This window comes from Delphinapterus leucas, chromosome 1 (genome assembly GCF_059928025.1).
Source record: "Delphinapterus leucas isolate spDelLeu-1000000601 "Yukka" chromosome 1, BTC_Dleu_Yukka2, whole genome shotgun sequence".
Classification (NCBI taxonomy): domain Eukaryota; kingdom Metazoa; phylum Chordata; class Mammalia; order Artiodactyla; family Monodontidae; genus Delphinapterus; species Delphinapterus leucas.
Window position 1 is genome coordinate 161,028,097 of NC_143129.1, and position 18,200 is coordinate 161,046,296.

The window sequence follows — 18,200 nt, forward strand, 5'->3', positions numbered from 1 at the left end:
TCGTGCCCCGGTCCGGGAAGATCCCACATGCCGCAGAGCGGCTGGGCCCCTGAGCCATGGCCGCTGAGCCTGCGCGTCCGGAGCCTGTGCTCCGCAACGGGAGAGGCCACAACAGTGAGAGGCCCGTGTACAGCACACACACACAAAAACTGGCCTGACCTGTGCCTGTCTAGCTAGCATCAGGGGTCCAGGCATTGACCAAGGCGTTTCTCTGCCACCACGATATTCTGCTTCATGCTCAGTGAGAAAAAAGGAAGGGAGGGCGGATGCTTCTCACCACAGAGAGCAGGACAGTTGGCACTCATGACAAGGAGATAATCCTAAGTGGATCCCAGAGGCAGGGCCGGGGGTGAGCCGCCAGTCCAGCCCCCAGGAGTCACATTCCGACCAAATCCAGTACAGATGAGAGTCCCAGGGAAGAGATGGTCCCGGCCAGTCTGTGCTCTGTCTGCCCTTCTACCCAGGGGCCGGTGTTTAGACTTCTCCCCTGAGGGGACACAGAGTATCTCCAGGTCAGCCTCTACCAGCTCCAACTTACTTGCAAGACTGAGAGAACCCGTTGTAGCCACAAGCCATAAATCCGAGATCCATCATTCACTTTGGTGGCACCTTCCAGCGCCCATCCCATCCTCTTCCCTCCTGTGGCCTTGGAGTTCGAATCTGGGCCTTTCCACCCACTGACCGCAAGATTGCAGTCACCTAGACTGCTCCAAGCCACCTCCCCACCTGTAAAGTGGGCACCTGCTGCATTGTTGGCCTCTCGAGGGTAGTGAGGACCCAGATCTATAACAGTACTTGATAACCAAGAGGCCCATTTGAGACCAGTTATCTTTATCATGGTAAGCAATTCCACCTCTGGGAATTTATCCTGTTGAAAGTCACCACTGAGCCCCACTTTCCAGTTCCCGCAAATCTGGAAAGCCTTCTCAGCAAAGCCCTAGACAAGGCTGCCCTTTGGCCTAGGTACCCACGGAAGTGTGGCCAGGGATGTTTCTTTCAGCAGAGTGTGCCACAGTGGAAAATAGGGCCAGCCTAAGTGCCGTCAAAGAGGGATGGTTAAAAACACCTATCGACTAAAAAAATGATACAAATGACCTTATTTACAGAACATAAATAGACTCACAGACATAGAAAACAAACTTAGGGTTACCAAAGGGGATGGTGGGGAGGTGGGGGGGAGAGAGAAATTAGGAGTTTGGGGTTAACACATACACGCTAGCGTATATCAGACAGGTAAACAACAAGAACCTACCGTATAGTACAGGGAACCGTACACAGTAGCTTGTCATAACTTATAATAGAAAAGAATCTGAAAAAGAACATGTATGGAATTGAATCACTATGCTAGACACCTGAAACTAACACATTGTAAATTAACTATACTTCAATTTAAGAAATGTATTAAAGAAACACCTATTAATTAGTTATAGAGAATAAAGGGGATCAGGAAGGACTGATCTGGAAAGAGGCTGGTGACTTATTAAGTGAAAAGCCAAGATCTAAGACAAGATATATGATATGATTTTGTGTGTGTGTTAAAAGATTATCCCATATATCATATATATACTTTGTATATGTGTGTGTACATTAAAAAAGCAGGGCTCATGAGAGCTCATCAGAAATCATCTTTACTTTGTCTCTCACCCACCTTCCAGTGCGTTCAGAGGTGAATTTCTTTGCCCCAGTGAAAGCCCTGCCAGGACCTGTCACTTTTGGCTTGCTTCCAGAGCTCAGAAACCCTAGGTCTCTCTCTAAAGCACAAACGCACTGTTTCAACTCAAAAGTTAGAAGGCTGAGTCCGGTATAGTCCTCAACATTTCTACCCTCATTCACAGATCAGACTTCTCCCCTCGCCCCCATTGGCAGCGCCTCCTTGGTCGGCCCACTCCCCCGCTCAGCACCTGGTCCTCTAGCAGCCCCTGCTCCATGGCTTCTCCCTGTTGGAGTCCCATCGCCCTTCTCGGATAGGAGTCAAGGTGGATCTGGGCTGGATCTCTCTTCTACATGGGCCCATCTGGTCCAGGGAAACGTCCTTAGCCCTGGCCACGTCTGGGCCTGCAGGCCGGTGCCGTGCAGCAAGGACTCACCCTCCTGCCTCACCTAAGAAGCACGTATCAGCCCGACCCCTGCCCTCCAGACTTCCCAGGTGGTGTCCACCACATCTACTCCTTCCAGAGCCACCCCCGAGCTCCCCCAGCCGCCCTGTGGAAGCTGCTCTCCCTAGACTTCAATGCAGGGGCCCCTGAACACACAGCTCTCCAAAGGCTTTCTCTAAAACTCTTCTCACAACAGTCTCTCATCTCTACTCTCTTCATCCTCTGTCTCTTTCTTGTGGATTTTTAGAGCCTCTAACCTGTTCGTGGTCATTCACTTTGAAAATCCCCATCTTGGTTTGAAGGCTCACTTTGCAATTTCCTATCTGGAGGATCTTCCTGCTTTGTGAAAACAAAATTCTTCTCATGTGAGCATTGGTGATCAATGTTTAATTGACTAAAGCTTTTAGAAGGGGGATGGAAAGTCACAACATCACACTTAAAGCTCATCACACTTTAAAAAACAAAACAAAATTCTATCAGACATGTCTCTCCTTCCGGGTCTCTCAACTCAGCATCTGACCCCACACCAGCCACTCCAGTCACCCCAGTCACTGCAGCCACTCCAGCCTGGTGGGGACTTTCTCTCAATCTCTCCAGAGTGTTCCAGCTTCCTCCAGCTTACATGTCCAATTCCTCAACTGGAATTCACACGGTAAACAAAGATCCCTCCAGTTATCAGGACTTCTCTTCCTTAGAAGGCAGTGGGGAGTTTTAAATAACATTTTTTCCTGTCATGCATGTATTTGCATATTCAGAGGGAAAAATCTGAAAAAAATATATAACACATTGTTTTCCCCAGAGGGTGGGATCATGGTGTACTTTCACTTTCCCATTGTATTCTGTACTGTATGACTATTTTGTGAAGAGTGTATTTTACTATTTCTCCATTTTAAGGTTTTTTAAAGTATACAAGTAATTCAAAAGCCTGTTCTCATTTTTCAAAATTCATGTAATACATACAAAGGAACAGGCTTCCATGAAATTTCTTCTGCCATTTTAACAACCCCCCACCCCGAGGTAAACAGTGATATTTTTTTAGATATGGATCCTTCCAGACTCTATATGCATTTATATACAAAGGTACATAAATAGGTATGCAACGATGTCTTCAGGAATCTATTTATACAGATGTGATCATATTGTTCTTATTTTTATCACTTTCTGTAAAAGACCAAACAATATGTGTTGAAGATCTTTCCCTGTTGGTGCATCTCTTCTAACAGCTGCGTGATGTTTCAGAGTACAATTGTGGCGGAGTTTAGTGAATCATTCCTCTATTGAAGGACATTTAGGTTGTTTCCAGTTTTTCGCTATTACAAATAATGCTTTGATAAACACCCTCACACACTCCTCTTTGTGCTCCTGTGGGAGTGTTTTTTGTAGGATGGATAATGAGTTGCAGAAGTGCTAGGTTGAAGGGCATGTGCACTTTTAATTCTAAGAGATACTGCTGAATTACTTTTATCACCAGAAAAGGGCACTAACAATAAAGAATGAGAAGGAAAATGGCCCTGGTTTCCCATTCCCTGCCTTCCCAGCAGAACGGTGAGGGAATTGATGCTAAAGTTGTCGGCATATCACTGATTGCTAAACCGCCGGCTTGTGTGGCTTGGACACTCCTTCCCTCCCGCCTCCCCGTAGCCTCGCCTCATTGCCCCCCTCTTTCTGCTGCAGGTTCAGCCCTTATGAGTGGTATGATGCTCACCCCTGCAACCCTGGCTCCGAGGTGGTAGAAAATAACTTCACTCTGCTGAACAGCTTCTGGTTTGGAATGGGGTCCTTGATGCAGCAAGGTATGTGTGCCCTCCCCAGGCAGCCTCCTCTCCAGTGTCAGCAGAGCCAGCCCCACCCTCCAGGGCAGCCTCAGACCTGCCAAGCCCTCAGAAGGTTGGAGACACCTGGATGCTCAGGTGTGTGCCCTTTCCCAGGTCCCCAAGCTCCATCACTACTGTGGCTGGACCGGCTCACGGTCTGAGGCTGAAGCATATAAGCCACGCCCACCCATGGCATGCAGGGCTCATCCCCAGCCCCTCCTGCTCCAGCTGCAATGGACATACAGCATCTTGTCTGCTGGGGCCAACCCCACCGAAGGCCTCACCACCACAGAATCTGGCTGAGCGAAGTTGGGCTGAGCATGAGGGGAGACTGGAGGCAGGGAGGCTGGGTGGGAGGCTACTGCAGGAATGAGATGATGATACCTGAGCCGGGGTAGTGGCCATGGGGCTGGAGGACAGAGATGGATTATGAAAACTTCAGAATGTAGCGGGAACTGGACTCTGGGGAGCCTGGTAGTCGAAAAGGGCATGTCTGAGGTGGGGACATTAGCCTCAGTGCATCAGAGCTGGTAAACACAGAAGGACGCCATTTTTTCTTACATCCTCTTGAGGGAAGGTTGGGATGCTGCACCTCCCCCCGGCTGGTAGCGCATCTTTTGGAAAGATCTGCACTTGCTCAAATATCTCAGAAAGCTGAGCACCTACAAGGAGCACAGTGCAGAAACACCAGGGGCTGGAGGGCAAGCACAGGGGGAGGGAACCCCAGCCAGGAAAGTCCCCCAGAAGAACCCCACCCCCAAGCCCTGATGACCAGGAGCCAAGTGCTCATTGCCTCTGCTCATTACTTCTGCCTGGGTTAGGGACCCACAGAGGGACAGTGGGCAACAAGGGCACCAGGGAGGGAAGGAGATCCAAGGGGCAAAGAATGTCTCTGTCCCTCACTCATCTGTGTGTATCCTCTAGGCCCAGCACAAACCCTGGTCCTCAGTAGATATATACTAGCAAATGCCAAAGGAATGAATGACTGATGTATTCTCAGTGTCTCCTGAGTCCCCACTACATGCCAAGCCCTGTGCTGGGCCCTTGAATGAAGGACCCTGACCTGAGCGAACTCCCAGCCACGACAGAGGCCGGGTCAGGGGCCCAACAGAGCCTGGCAGAGCTCACCAAGCAAACAAGTAAAATAAGTCATTCTCCCTTTGGGGGCAACTCTAGCCCCTTGCTTGGGGGAGGGCCAGGCAGATGAAGCTGGGGGTGGAGGCGGGGGCGTGGTCTCCAGCAGCTGGGAAGTGACAGGCAGCTTTAGAGGGAAGTGCCTCTTTCTGTCCCCACCATTAATGAGTGTCCTGAAGCCTCACCTTGCTTCTTCATTCATCATCTTTGTTCACTGACAGTTGGGAAGGACCTGGAGGCCCCTCAATGCAGTAATAGCTTCCCTTTCACCTCCTGCTGCTACTCAAAGCACTGGCCCCTGATGTATTCCCCACAAGGTTTTGATTAGGAGGGAGAAAAATAGTTATGTATTTGAAAAACTCTCCCTTGAGTGATTTCTTTGAGAAAAAATTCATCCATATCAAAGCAGACGCTTTTCAGATGGCAGGGCCAAATATTCTGGAAAGTTCAGGAGTCACTTGCTATTTAAATCTCTTGAAAGCCACCTAGTTAATTACTTCAGTTAGAAGGTTTCAGCTAAATTATGCTTCGCACCCAAGGTCGGGGAGGAGGAGTGATCTATTTCGGCGAAGAGCTTCAAACAATGTTGATTTTTCTCCTCCTGCAAAGCATCCTATAGCAATCTTATATTTGTATACCACTTGTATTTCCAACACAGTTCCTCCTCAAGTTATATCATTACAGCAGCATTGTGGTATTTGCATGAGGCTGGGACAGAGGAAGGACGATGCTTTACAGAGTCCCAGAGAGGGAAGTTGTCTGGCACATGATCACACAGAGAACTAAGAGCTAAAAGAAGGATTCACTCAAGACTTCCAGGTGTTCAGAACCTGGGACCACACAGGTGGTTCACAGATAGGCATCAGAGGGTCTGACAAGCCTGGGAAATGTTATACACGTGTGTGTTTTTCTCGAGCAGTGGTTCTTAAATTTTAGCCTGCATCAGGATCACCCGGAGGGCTTATCAAAGCCCAGATTGTTGGGCCCCACCACTAAGTTACTGATTCATTAGGTCCTGGGGTGGGGCCTGAGGATGTGCATTTCTAACGAGTTCCCAGGTGATGCTGACGGTCCAGGAACTACACTTTGAGAACCACTGGTCTAGGGAAGAGGTCTCCGCTGTTACTAGGTTGTCAGTGGAGTCCGTGTCCCAGAGGACCAGAGCAACCCTGGTCTGAGCATTGTCAGGGACCACCAGTCTCCTCCTCCCTCCTCCCAGGGTCTGAACTGATGCCCAAAGCCCTGTCCACGCGCATCATTGGTGGCATCTGGTGGTTCTTCACGCTGATCATCATCTCCTCCTATACGGCCAACCTGGCTGCCTTTCTGACCGTGGAGCGCATGGAATCGCCCATCGACTCTGCCGATGACCTGGCCAAGCAAACGAAAATCGAGTATGGGGCTGTCAAGGACGGGGCCACCATGACCTTCTTCAAGGTGAGACCTTCTCCCTTCCTTCACTATCCTTCCCTAACCACACAGAGCCAAAGGACCAGAAATCCCCAGGGCTCCGCCCATCCCTGTTTGGGACCAGTTGACTTTGAGGAGCTGTAGTGATGTGGCCATCTGGGCTGGTCCCAGCACAAATCCTAGAAGTTTCCATACCTGGGACAAGCAGCATGAATATGCTGTGTTTCCTTAAATCATCAGAGGAGGACAGGTGGAGAGAAGAGGCTGGAAAAGGGGGAAGGAGAAGCATGGCCCAGACACACAAACAGGCCCTGGGGCCAGGGGGCTCCCTGCCCTTGGCTTTGCCTCTCAGCAGCCTCCACTTCCAAGAGGCTGGCCTGGGCTTGGGGTGAGCGCTCCACCACTGAGAGAGCAGCAGGGGGAACATCCTCCAGGGAAGGAAGGAGGCTTAAAACTTGAACAAGCATTTACAAGCATTCCTTAGCATATTACACTCGTGGAATGCTGGTGTCCACGTAAAGCCCCTGTCAGCTGCTCAGGTTACTGCTCTCATGGGGATCTGGCCATGACTTTGCTGCACCCTCCTGTTTTGTAAAGCGTTGGCTTAGTTCCTTACTGTTTTTTCACCTTCTACTAGAGTAGCTGAGGGTTTAGGAAACTGAATGACCCTGACCACCGATAGCTGTAAATGTTCTTCTGGAAATTTAAGTAATAATAATTATAGCTACCACCACTGAGAGCTCACAGTGGGCCAGGTGCTCCATGCTTGGTCTCATTTAATCTTCGTGACAAATCCCGTGAAGTAGGTACTGCAATTGTTTGCACTTTACACGTGTGGAGACTAAGGCTTGGAGCATTAAGCGGGTTGTCCAAGGACTCACGGCTGAAGGAGCCCGAGGCTGGCCCAGGCCTGCCTTTCTCCAAAGCCCATGTTCTGAGCCACGGTTCTCAGCCTTGAGTGTGTGTCCAAATCACCCGGAAGGCTTGGGGAACCCCCAGATTGCTGGGCCCCACCCCTGAAATTACTGATTCAGTAGGTCCTGGGGGGGCCTGAGAATGTGCATTTCTAATGAGTTCCCAGGTGAGGCTGAGACTGCTGGTCCAGGGCCCACCCTTTGAGGACCACTGCTCTAATGATTTCTCAGAAATGGTCAGGATCTGGGCATTCTCTGGCTATGGGTCCATTCATTCATGTATGTGTTTAGTAGCGAATTGCCGTCAATCCGTCTGAAAGCCTGGGGGGTTTTGCTTTCCTCCGGGCCCTGGTTCCCCATCGCCCAGCCCTTGAGGAAACAGACTCCCCTCCGGATGTGGCCTCTGGCAAACTCGGTCTTCCTGCAAGGCCACCACCATGTATTGAGAGTGTGGGGAAGAAAAAGCAGTGTCCTAAGCACGCTAGGGGCTCTCTGGGACCCGGCGTGTGTGTTCATGCGGGCGAGCAAGTATGTGAGTATGTGAATGCCTTCACGTGCGCGTGTAGCGGTATATGACGTGTGAAGGCACATTCATGTGTGTATGTGTGCACATGTGTGCCCATGCACAAGAGCCAGCCTGTCTGGGTGCTTGTGTGTCTTTATGCTTGGACATGTGTGTCTGCATATATGTACTGACCAGCATATGTGTGCATGTGTCTCTGTGATCTGGGCATGTGGATATGTGCCTATGATTGTTTACAGGTGTGTGCCAGTGTCTACATGGATATGTAGGTGGAGAGTGCACACGTGTCTGCTTAAATGTCCCAACGGGTGTTCTTAGATAAGTGTGAGTGGGGGGATGGGCGTGTGTGTGTGTGTGTGTGTGTGTGTGTGTGTGTGTGTGTGCTGTGCCTGCTTCTGCCTATCCGCAGGCTATGGCCCAGCCCTTTGTGCCAGAGCATCCCTCATGCATTACAGATGAGCCCGTCTCTAAGCAGGGCTCCCAATCAAAGGGAAGCAGCATAAATAAGCCCAGTGCAGGCTCATTGCCACTGATTGGATGCCCTTGCCTCCCTCCATGCTAAGATGCTCAGATTGGCTTCCAAGAGCCTGGTCCCTGCTCCCCACCGAGCTGCTGTCCTCGGCATCAAGCAGCACCTCCCTCAGCCCGCTCCACCCTCACCCACCTTCCCTGCCAATGGTGCAGTGAGGAGGGCAGGGGAGGGACACAGATGCTGCCACCCAGCTGGGATGCTGGGGCTTAAGGGCCCAGGCTCGCAAGGGCCTTTGGCCAGAAACAGCAACTCCACATCCCCCTGCAGAACCAACTCCCCTTCCTTGCCCTCCTGATCACCAATGAATTCCGCTTGCTCTCTGGCCACCTTGTCTCCTGCTTTAGTTCAAATGAAAGCCCTCTTGCCTAGGCTCCCTTCCATCGGCAGCAGCGGTGGGACTGTTATGTAGGCAGAGAGGAACCTGAGTGTGGATGCATTATCCCCACCTCGGATGATGAGCTAGAAGAAAAGACCCTCCTAGAAGGTCCCTGGACAAACTTCCTTCCTCCCTGCCCCACCCCCAGCCCACCCTCCTTAGTCATACCTCCCTCCTCAAGCCCTCCCCCTTCCCCCCCCCCCCTGCACTGGGCCTGGGGGTAGCCTCCTTATGGTCACTTTCAAGTTAGAGCTGGAAGGAAATCTGAGTTTAACCTAGAGAGACAGAGGTCCAGAGGGGCTGGGCGAGTTGCGGGAGATCAAACAGCAGATCAAGGATCAATGGAGCCGGTTGTACAGTCAGATACTTTGTTTGCACACACACTGCCCTCTCCCGCAGCCGCTCCAGGGTCTTCTCCTGGAGGGGCGGTCCTCCCTCCCACCGGTGAGTGTATCCGGCAAGACTGGCACTAGGGTTGAACAGGAGTCAGCTCCAGAGGTTGCCATTGGATGTCTAGGAGACATTAGCAAAGTCAAAATAATAGTAACATTTATTGAGCACTTACTGTGTGCCAGGCAACGTTCCAAGTACTTTACCTGTATTCACTCCTATCATCCTCATAACATCTCTAGAAGGTTGAGACTATTATTATCACCCTTAACACATGATGAAAGGAAGGCTCAGAAAGTAACCTGAGTTCATACTTCTTGCCTAACGTCACACAGCTGGTGAAATGCAGCGCTGGGATTGGAATCCAAGTAGTCTGGCTCTAATGCCTGTGCTCTTTGTCTCCGTGTCCATATTGTTTCTCTAAGGAGCCAGCCACAGTCCAGGAGTTCCTTGGGGAAGAGTGAAGCCGTATCCCCAGCCTAGAACCATCCTGGCACATCCTAGTTGCTTAAATAATCACGTTGAGTGGATGCCGTTGTCAAATTAAAGGATGGAATTAAAAGACAGTAGAGGCCAAGTAAAACAAATACAGGAGACCATGCTGAGGACAGGAACCCAGCAGGTAGCACTCCTGAAGGTTCCAGAGCACAGGGCAAATGAACTTCATTTCTGCAGTTAGCATGTATCCTGGTTAAGCTGCAAACTGTCTTAAAAAGCCCCCCTGGCTGAGAGTAGCACTCGAGGGAGAGAGCCCACTCCCATCCAAAGATGACAACAGCAGGAAGCGAGACGCCGGTCTCTCGGGGGGCTCCAGATCCCTCGCTCCCCCACCCTGTAGCCTGGGAGACGCGTGGCTAGTGGCAGCCCATCATTCCAGAGGAAATTTCATTTGAAGAGTTGTCAGGGAGCAGCAAACATCACAAACAATGTCTCCTGTGTTGTCCTCCCTCCGTCTTGGAAGATAAAAATTAATTAGGAGAAGAAAAAGGAGGCCTTTGAAAGTGTTGTTTGGCTGTAAAAATATGTAGGCAAAATGTAAAGGAGGACGTTGGGAAAGCGTGTTCTTGGAGGGGAGGGCTGGGCAACTTTGAAGGCAGAGGATGTCAGAAGACAGCTTCTCCAAGGATTTAGCCCTCCTTGGTGTTGCGGTGGGAGAGACACATCACACGTGGGAGGGACTGTGTGTGAGTGACAGCCACTTAGGAAAGAGATAGAGCTGGGGACCAAGAGTTCCAGGCTCCCCAGGTCCCTGGCACCGTCAAGCCCCACCCCTTGCACAGCTTTGCCCCATCCTAGCAACTGAGCCTGGAAGGTGCCTGGAGAGGCCATCCAGTCCATCTCCCTACCTTCCAGCTGCTCAGCAGACTCTTCCCTGGGCTGGAAGGCTCAGGAGGGTGCTCCCAAGCTCAGCTCCCAGTTTCTCCTGACCTGTCTGCTGGCCTCTCTGATATAGCCTTAGCCCTGCTTTCGAGCAGAAGCAGGATAGGAGGACAGAAATGCAGTGACCAGGCAGAATTCATTGTGGTGCAGCCTGGCGCAGTCAAGTCACATCAGTCTCAGAGTCAGACAGACCGGGACTTGAGTCTTGGCTGTTGTCTGTGCTGGGTGACCTTGGATAAGTCACTTCACTTCTCTGAGCCTCAATTTGCTCACCTGGATGACATGGATACTGATTCCCACCATGCAGCAATTAGCAAGGAGATTCAATCAGCCACTGTATACACAGTGGTTAGGCCAGTGCTAGGCACACAGTACATTTAAGGCAAAGGCTTTCTCCTCGGGATGCCCCTCTGTTTGGCTGACCCAGAAGATGGGCAAGTTGGCTGGCCCCTTTTCTCCTTTTGCTATGTAGTCCCCTCCTGATGCAAGGGTTTAACTGGAGTCCCATGGAGAAGCTCCAGCCAGTGGACACCTGGAGAACCTCTCTTCTTCCAGGTCCCTCCAGATTGGGCCTGGGGGCTTTGTGGAGGACATTGGTGACTCTATCACAGGATGGCTGTCTACCTCTGCACAGAGCTAAACACTTCAGGGGGAGCCCAGAGGTCCTCAGAATAGAAGAGACCCAGAGCAGGCAGGCAGAAGACAGCAAAAGGGGCAGGGGAGGCCTGGGGATGATGGGAAGTTATTGAAAACGACTCAGTTACTGATGACCTCTCTGTGCCTCGGTTTTCTCACCTATGAAATGGGTATAATAATAGTACACACACACACACACACACACCTTGTAGAGGTGATTATTGAGATGATTAAATGGGATAATTTATATAGAAAACTTAGAACCATACCTGACACAGAGTATGCATACAATAAATGTTAACTATTTTTATTGTTTATTCTTGGTGATACACAGCCCTGTTTAGCTCACAGATACGATTTTGGGGGCAGCACATTTCATATATATATATTTTGTGTGTGTGTGTGTGTGTGTGTGTGTGTGTGTGTGGTATGCGGGCCTCTCACTGCTGTGGCCTCTCCCGTTGCGGAGCACAGGCTCCGGACGCGCAGGCTCAGCGGCCATGGCTCACGGGCCCAGCCGCTCCGCGCATGTGGGATCTTCCCGGACCGGGGCACAAACCCGTGTCCCCTGCATCGGTAGGCGGACACTCAACCACTGCACCACCAGGGAAGCCCTCTTATATATTTTTAATTAGTGGTCAGCATTTTAAAATGGGGAGATTTTTGCATTTAAAAAATTCACATATCCAGCTTCTCAAAAATGTGAAAGATGAAGGGGCATCACTGAGCTGGCTCTCCTGAAGAGAGATTGTCAGGTGCCAAGAGGCGGCGGCCGTCCCCAGCTTATCAGAACTCCACTCAGCGGCCTTTACTTGTTTACAGTACTCTACCTGGCCTGTCTCAGCACTGGAATTTTCTGCCACTGAGTACTATGTCATTTAGTTTCCATAGAAACTCTGCACTCTAGAAATTATTATCCCCAATTTCTAGATGAGAAAACTGAGTCTTAAAGAGAATAAAGGAGGCTTAAAGACAGAGAATGATGCTAGCCACTTATCAGGCACTTCCTAGGAACCTGGCCCTGTGCTAAGCTGATTCCCATTTTACACATGTGGAAAGTGAGGCTCAGAGATGTGACATCACTTGCCTGTGGTCACAGAAGGAGCTGGCATTTGAACCCAGCTAGGTGTGACACCAGAGTTCATGCAGTGAAGCCAACCCCTCCCACCACCTCCATCCCCAGCCTGTAGCCCTCGCCTCCTGACTCCCCCCACTGCAGGGGTCAGCCTGCAGCCCTCACCTCCTAACTCTCCCTGCAGGGGCCAGCCTGCAGCCCCCGCACAGGCAAGCCTCAGGGGCACATGCAGAGAGCAGAGGGTCAGCAAGTCTGCCCTGGCGAGGTGGGCAGAGGCAGGGAGCCTCCTGGTCCCCATGAAAATAACCCAAGAGACATGATTAACTGCTCGGGTACGTGGATCCAATAAGGCCAAAGACTCCACATCCAGGGATAAGAAAGCCAGTTAATCTGGAAAAAGGTCTCTTTTCCAGTATGGAAAATACTCAAGGTCTCACATGGAATCACATTGCCTCCCCACACACATTCCCTGAGATTCAGCTCTCTTTGGAATTGATATATATTTTTATACATATATATATATATACCTATATACATTTTCTTGTGCAGAAATGTTAAATTCTCAAGATTAAATATCTTTAGTTGGGGGAAATCAATTTACTTCTTTGAGGAGGCTAGAATTGAAAGTCGTGAGTCTGAAACTTACTTTCTTGCCAAATTCACTGATAAAAAAATCCTCTCCGTCCTGGCATGTCGCCCTGTATCGGCTGCTCCAAGCGATTCCATTAATTGATTTGGGTGACTGGCCCTGAAGCAATGCTTATTAAGGTTCCCACTGGAGCTGGGACAGGGAGGATGGCATCGGAGTCATAGGTACGTGAGACTCCATTCCCTGGGGTGGTAACTAACTCAGGCCAGTGACGGAACTCAGGCATCTTGTGACCAGGCCCAGGAAGATAGGAGAGGGGACTGAGATTCCAGGAGGGGCCCTGGCTGTATCCCTCCCTGCCTCAGAGGTGCACAGGGAAGCTTTTCAGGGATGTTCTCAGAATCACAGAATCACTCAAGGACAGAACCTAAGGGGAATCAGTGGGTTTTGTTGAAAATGGGGATCCCAAGATATGAGACAAACACGGGGGGTGGCCTTTCTAGGGAAGAAGATTTCAGATTCATCTGCCTAAAGGCGATGAAGGTAATGAATTAGTTGACACTGGAGCTGGGAGAGCAGAACCCCTTGAAATCAGCATCACAGACAGCTTCCCGCCTTATCGTCACTTTTCATCTTAACTGGCCCAAGCTTTCTGGTGTTTTTACCCATCTTCCCCATTCCATTCCTTCACCTGCTTCAGGCTTTCACGTGTCTCTCCTCAAAGCCCATCAGCCTCAATACCAGCCTCTCCCTCGCCAGCCTCCAATGGAAATTTCTATCTCCATTTATGATGGGGTGTTACTGGGAAGAGCATATATTTTGATGTCAGGCATGCCTATGTATAGAAGGAATGGGGTGTTGGGGAGAGGATGCAGGGAGGCGTTTGCAGAAAGAGGAGAAGTTCTCATCCTCTTCTGAGACAGAAGGAGTGGGACAGGGCTCCCTGTGTGGTTCATTTTCAAGTTACTGATGGCTGGTTGTGTCGGAGAATGAGTGGGTAAGATGGGTGAGGTGTAAGGGTGGATGGATGGATGCATGCATGCATGCATGCATGTATGCATTAGGAGATGTAAAAGGAGCCCTGATGGCCTCATACACTCCGAATTCCCACCTCTAGTAGAAGAAGGAGAATTTGGAAAGCAGGAGAGACTGGGATGGAAAAGGAGCTGAGGTGCTGAAATCACTGATTGGAGAATAGTATTTAGTTACAATAACCAAGAGAGCAGAGTGTCTGAGGCCATGAGTCCCTGCCAAGCAGTGATGATTGGACTTGGATAACCTGATTAGAAGAAGAGTTGGAACTGATCATCTGAAAAAGCAACGATCTTGGGAATAAAAGTAGCTTGCGTCAGTATGTGTGTAAGAGAGTGTATCAGTTACCTATAGCTGCATAACAAATTACCCCAAACTTAGTGTCTTAAAACAACAACATTATGACCTCACAGTCTGTGGGTCAGGAATCAGCTTGGCATAGCTGGGTCCTCTGTGCAGGGCCTCTCACAGGCTGGGATCAGGGTGCTGGCTAACACTGTGGTCATCTGCAGGCTCCACTTCTAAGCTCGCTCACGTAGTGGTTGGCAGCATTCAGTTCCCCCTGGGCTGTTGGGCAGAGAGTTTCCATCTCCACTGACTGTCGGCTGGAGGCTGCCCTCTGTTCCTTGCTATGTGGGCCTCTCCATGGGGCAGCTCACAGGATGGCAGCCAGCTTCCATCAGAGCAGCAAGCCAGAGGAGCCAGAGAGAGCAGAAGCAAGACAGAAGTCACAGTCTCTTGTAACCTAATCTCAGGCATGACATCCCATCACTCCTGGGGGCGGGGGTTAAAAGCAAGTCACTGAGCCCAGCCCACACTCAAGGGTAAGGGATCACACCAGGGCATGAATCCCAGGGATGGGGATCATTGGAGCCAGTTCAAAGCTTCCGACTGTAGAGAATCAGGGCGGGAAAAGTAGCAGAGTGAGAATGGGCCCAAGGGAGAAACTGGAGAAGGCAGTCTGGATATCAGAAATGATCTAGAAAATAAGAAATGTCTGGAGAGTCGGAAGAGCTGGACATCAGGAATGTTCTTAAGGGCAAGAGTAGGTAAGTGGGGAGGGGAGGAGCATCTGGGAGCCATGGGAGGATGGAACAGCCGGGGAGCAGGAATAGCTGATAGTGGGACAGGCTGAGGACGGCAGGAGCGGGCGGCAGCCACTTGCTGCTCCGATGGAACCCACTGAGGGCTCTGGGCATCTGAGCCCTTCCAGGCCTTCAGCTTTGGGGCAGTAAATTTGCAGGAGGGGAGTGGCTGCTCGTCTATGAAGGCTCCCTCAGGCCCCGTGCCCAGAGGAGGCATCCCTGGCACTCAAGAGATTCGGCGCTCAGGTGGAATCTCTAGTGGGGTGCTGCCTGCTGCTCCGGGGCTCCCTCCTCCCCAAGGCGTGATTGGGTCTCCAGGAGCCAGTCTTGGAGGGGACAGCCCTTAGCGCTAGGAAACACCTGGAGAGGAGAAGGTCCACTTTCCTCCCAGCCCCCTCCCCCTGCCACTCCTGGCAGTCACAGCTTCTCCCCCCGCCCGCAGCCCCACGCCAGCCTGTTTGAGCGCACCCATGCCATCACGCACACTGGAGCTGGGCCGGGGGCCAGTCAGACAGGCTGACATCACAAACAGGCACAGCCAGACTTGGAAACAGCCAGGGAAAATGAGGCCTGCAGAGCCACCTGCTCCCCTGGGATCAGCAGAGGCAAGGCTGATCCCTGCTGGGAGCAGGCAGCCAGCAGGCACTAAGTTCCCAAGAAATCTCATGAGTGCATGCACCCAGGTCTGCCCAGTCTCCTCAGGCAGCAAGAAACATGGAACCTTGGCCCCCTCTCCTGGCCCCAGGCCCTCTGTGAGTCTCCCCAGCCAGGCGGGGCATGCACAGCAGCCCACCCACCAGGCCTGACCTTAGGGATGCTGGTTCCGTATTCATGGAGCAGCATCCTGCCCAGGATGCTCTGGAACAAGAGGCTGAGGGGGTCTGTGGACCACCTGCTCTGGCTGCCCCCACTCTTCTCCCCTCTCTGCAATTCTCACCCTGCTTCTCTTTTTTTTTTTTTTTTTTTTTTTTTTTTTTGCGGTAAGCGGGCCTCTCACTGTCGTGGCCTCTCCCGTTGCGGAGCACAGGCTCCAGACGCACAGGCTCAGCGGCCATGGCTCACGGGCCTAGCCGCTCCGCAGCATGTGGGATCTTCCCAGACCGGGGCACGAACCCGCGTCCCCTGCATCCGCAGGCGGACTCTCAACCACTGCGCCACCAGGGAAGCCCCCTGCTTCTCTTTTACTGTTTTGAAGGAGAACAGACAGGAGCACTTGCCTCAGACAAATCTTCCCCTGGAACATGGTACATAGAGCGACCTGCTTGAAGTGGGAGTGGGAGGCCCAGAATCCACCGAGCTTTGCCCTCATCAGCCCCTGCCCCTCCCCCCACCCTCACAGTGGTTTCTGCGAGGCAGTGCAGCTCTATGGTTAGGAGCATGGGCTCTGGAGCCAGATGGCCTGGGTTAGAAGCCTGGTTTTGCCACTTTGTGTCTGAGTAAATTAGGCAAATTGAGGCACAGCTAAACTCAATTTTCTCATCTGTAAAATGGGGCTAATGACAGTACCTGCCCCCTATGATTGCTGGGAAGAATCAGTGAGTTAATACAGGCAAAGCACTTAGAACAGGACCTGCACATGTTTAATTGTTCAATAAATCTTAGAGAGAGAAAATTAATTTTTAAAAGAACATCCTGAAAAATACTTGTGCCGTGGCAAAGAGCCGAGTGTTTTCGGGTAGGTTGGCTTGACTCAAGTTTATGACTCAGCAGCTGTGTGTTTGAGGACCTATCCGCCCAGGCCCTCAGTTTCCACATCTGAGCAGTGGGTCGCACTCCCTCGCTCTGAGGACTGTGCACAGAGTTCAGTGACCCGGGCCCTGCTAAGGGGTGAGCTGTGCTTGATCCCTGTGTGCTCAGTAACTGTGTGTGCATCACCACCCCTCATCCCTCCCCACGACCCAGAAATCCAAGATCTCCACTTTCGAGAAGATGTGGGCCTTCATGAGCAGTAAGCCCTCGGCACTGGTGAAGAACAACGAGGAGGGCGTCCAGCGGGCGCTGACAGCCGACTATGCGCTGCTCATGGAGTCCACCACCATCGAGTACATCACCCAGAGGAACTGCAACCTCACCCAGATCGGGGGCCTCATCGACTCCAAGGGCTATGGCATTGGCACGCCCATGGGTGAGCATGGGGCTGCAGGCGGGAGGGTGGCGGGTGACAAAGGGTGAGCGAAACCGCCACATCCACTCATGCGCACACATGGCCCCCTGCTCCCTCTCCCAGGTCACCCCACTGAGCCTTAAAAGGCAGCATATCCTCAGCCCAGAAACAGAAAGGTAGAGCCACAAGCCTTGCGAGGTCAGCCCTGGCCTGAGCAGAGGAGACATGGGCAGGCACAAAGGTGGGGGGTCAATTCAGAGGTCATGCCTCCTCTCCCTGACCTCACCCCTGCTGATGCCGCCCAGATGCTCTGCAGGCCTATGGAGACAGGGATTCGTAGGCAAGACTCTCCACCCCAAATCAGGACCCTTCCACCCAGACACCATAGGTGGATTTCAAGAGGGGCCTCCTGGCACTAGGGTCCCCCTTTGGATGAGCGTACTGAGAGGCCCAGCGATGGCGTCTGGTACCCACCAGGGTACTGACAGGGGCGCACAGATGGACTGAAGGCTGCTGACAGCCAGGTTCCTCTCTCCCCCACTCAGGCTCCCCATACCGGGACAAGATCACCATCGCCATCCTGCAGCTGCAGGAGGAGGACAAGCTGCACGTCCTGAAGGAGAAGTGGTGGCGGGGCAGCGGGTGTCCCGAGGAGGAAAACAAAGAGGCCAGCGCCCTGGGCATCCAGAAGATTGGGGGCATCTTCATCGTCCTGGCCGCTGGGCTGGTCCTGTCTGTGCTGGTGGCTGTGGGCGAGTTTGTATACAAGCTCCGCAAGACAGCAGAGCGAGAGCAGGTAAGCCCCCAGGAGCTGGGGCCTGCGCGGGGAAGGGAAAGAGACGGAACGGGGTCTGCGCTGGTTTCTAACCCCCTATGTGCCAGGTGCAAGGTGGTGTCTGATCCCATCCCTACCGTAGCCCACTCTGAATCCAGTCCACCAGGAAGCCCTGCCAGCCCCACCTCTGCACTGACTCCGAGCATGTTTTCCCCTCAATGTAGCTCCACACCAGGCCACACCCATCCTGTCCAGCTGGATCATGCACCAGCCTCCAGTCTGGCCTTCCTGCCTCCACTTTTCCTCTCGATCAGCTGCTCTCCATACAGCAGCCA

The 18,200-nt window shown here is 51.9% G+C and overlaps 1 protein-coding gene across 1 annotated transcript in view; it reads left to right on the plus strand.

The window, feature by feature from the left end:
- Positions 1-18,200, plus strand: part of GRIK3 (glutamate ionotropic receptor kainate type subunit 3) — a 230,854-nt gene that overhangs the window by 209,694 nt on the left and 2,960 nt on the right. Inside the window, 4 exon segments of the mRNA XM_089895906.1 lie at positions 3,771-3,889; positions 6,264-6,481; positions 16,889-17,111; positions 17,636-17,886. Of these exon segments, the coding sequence (XP_089752032.1) occupies positions 3,771-3,889; positions 6,264-6,481; positions 16,889-17,111; positions 17,636-17,886 (811 nt within the window).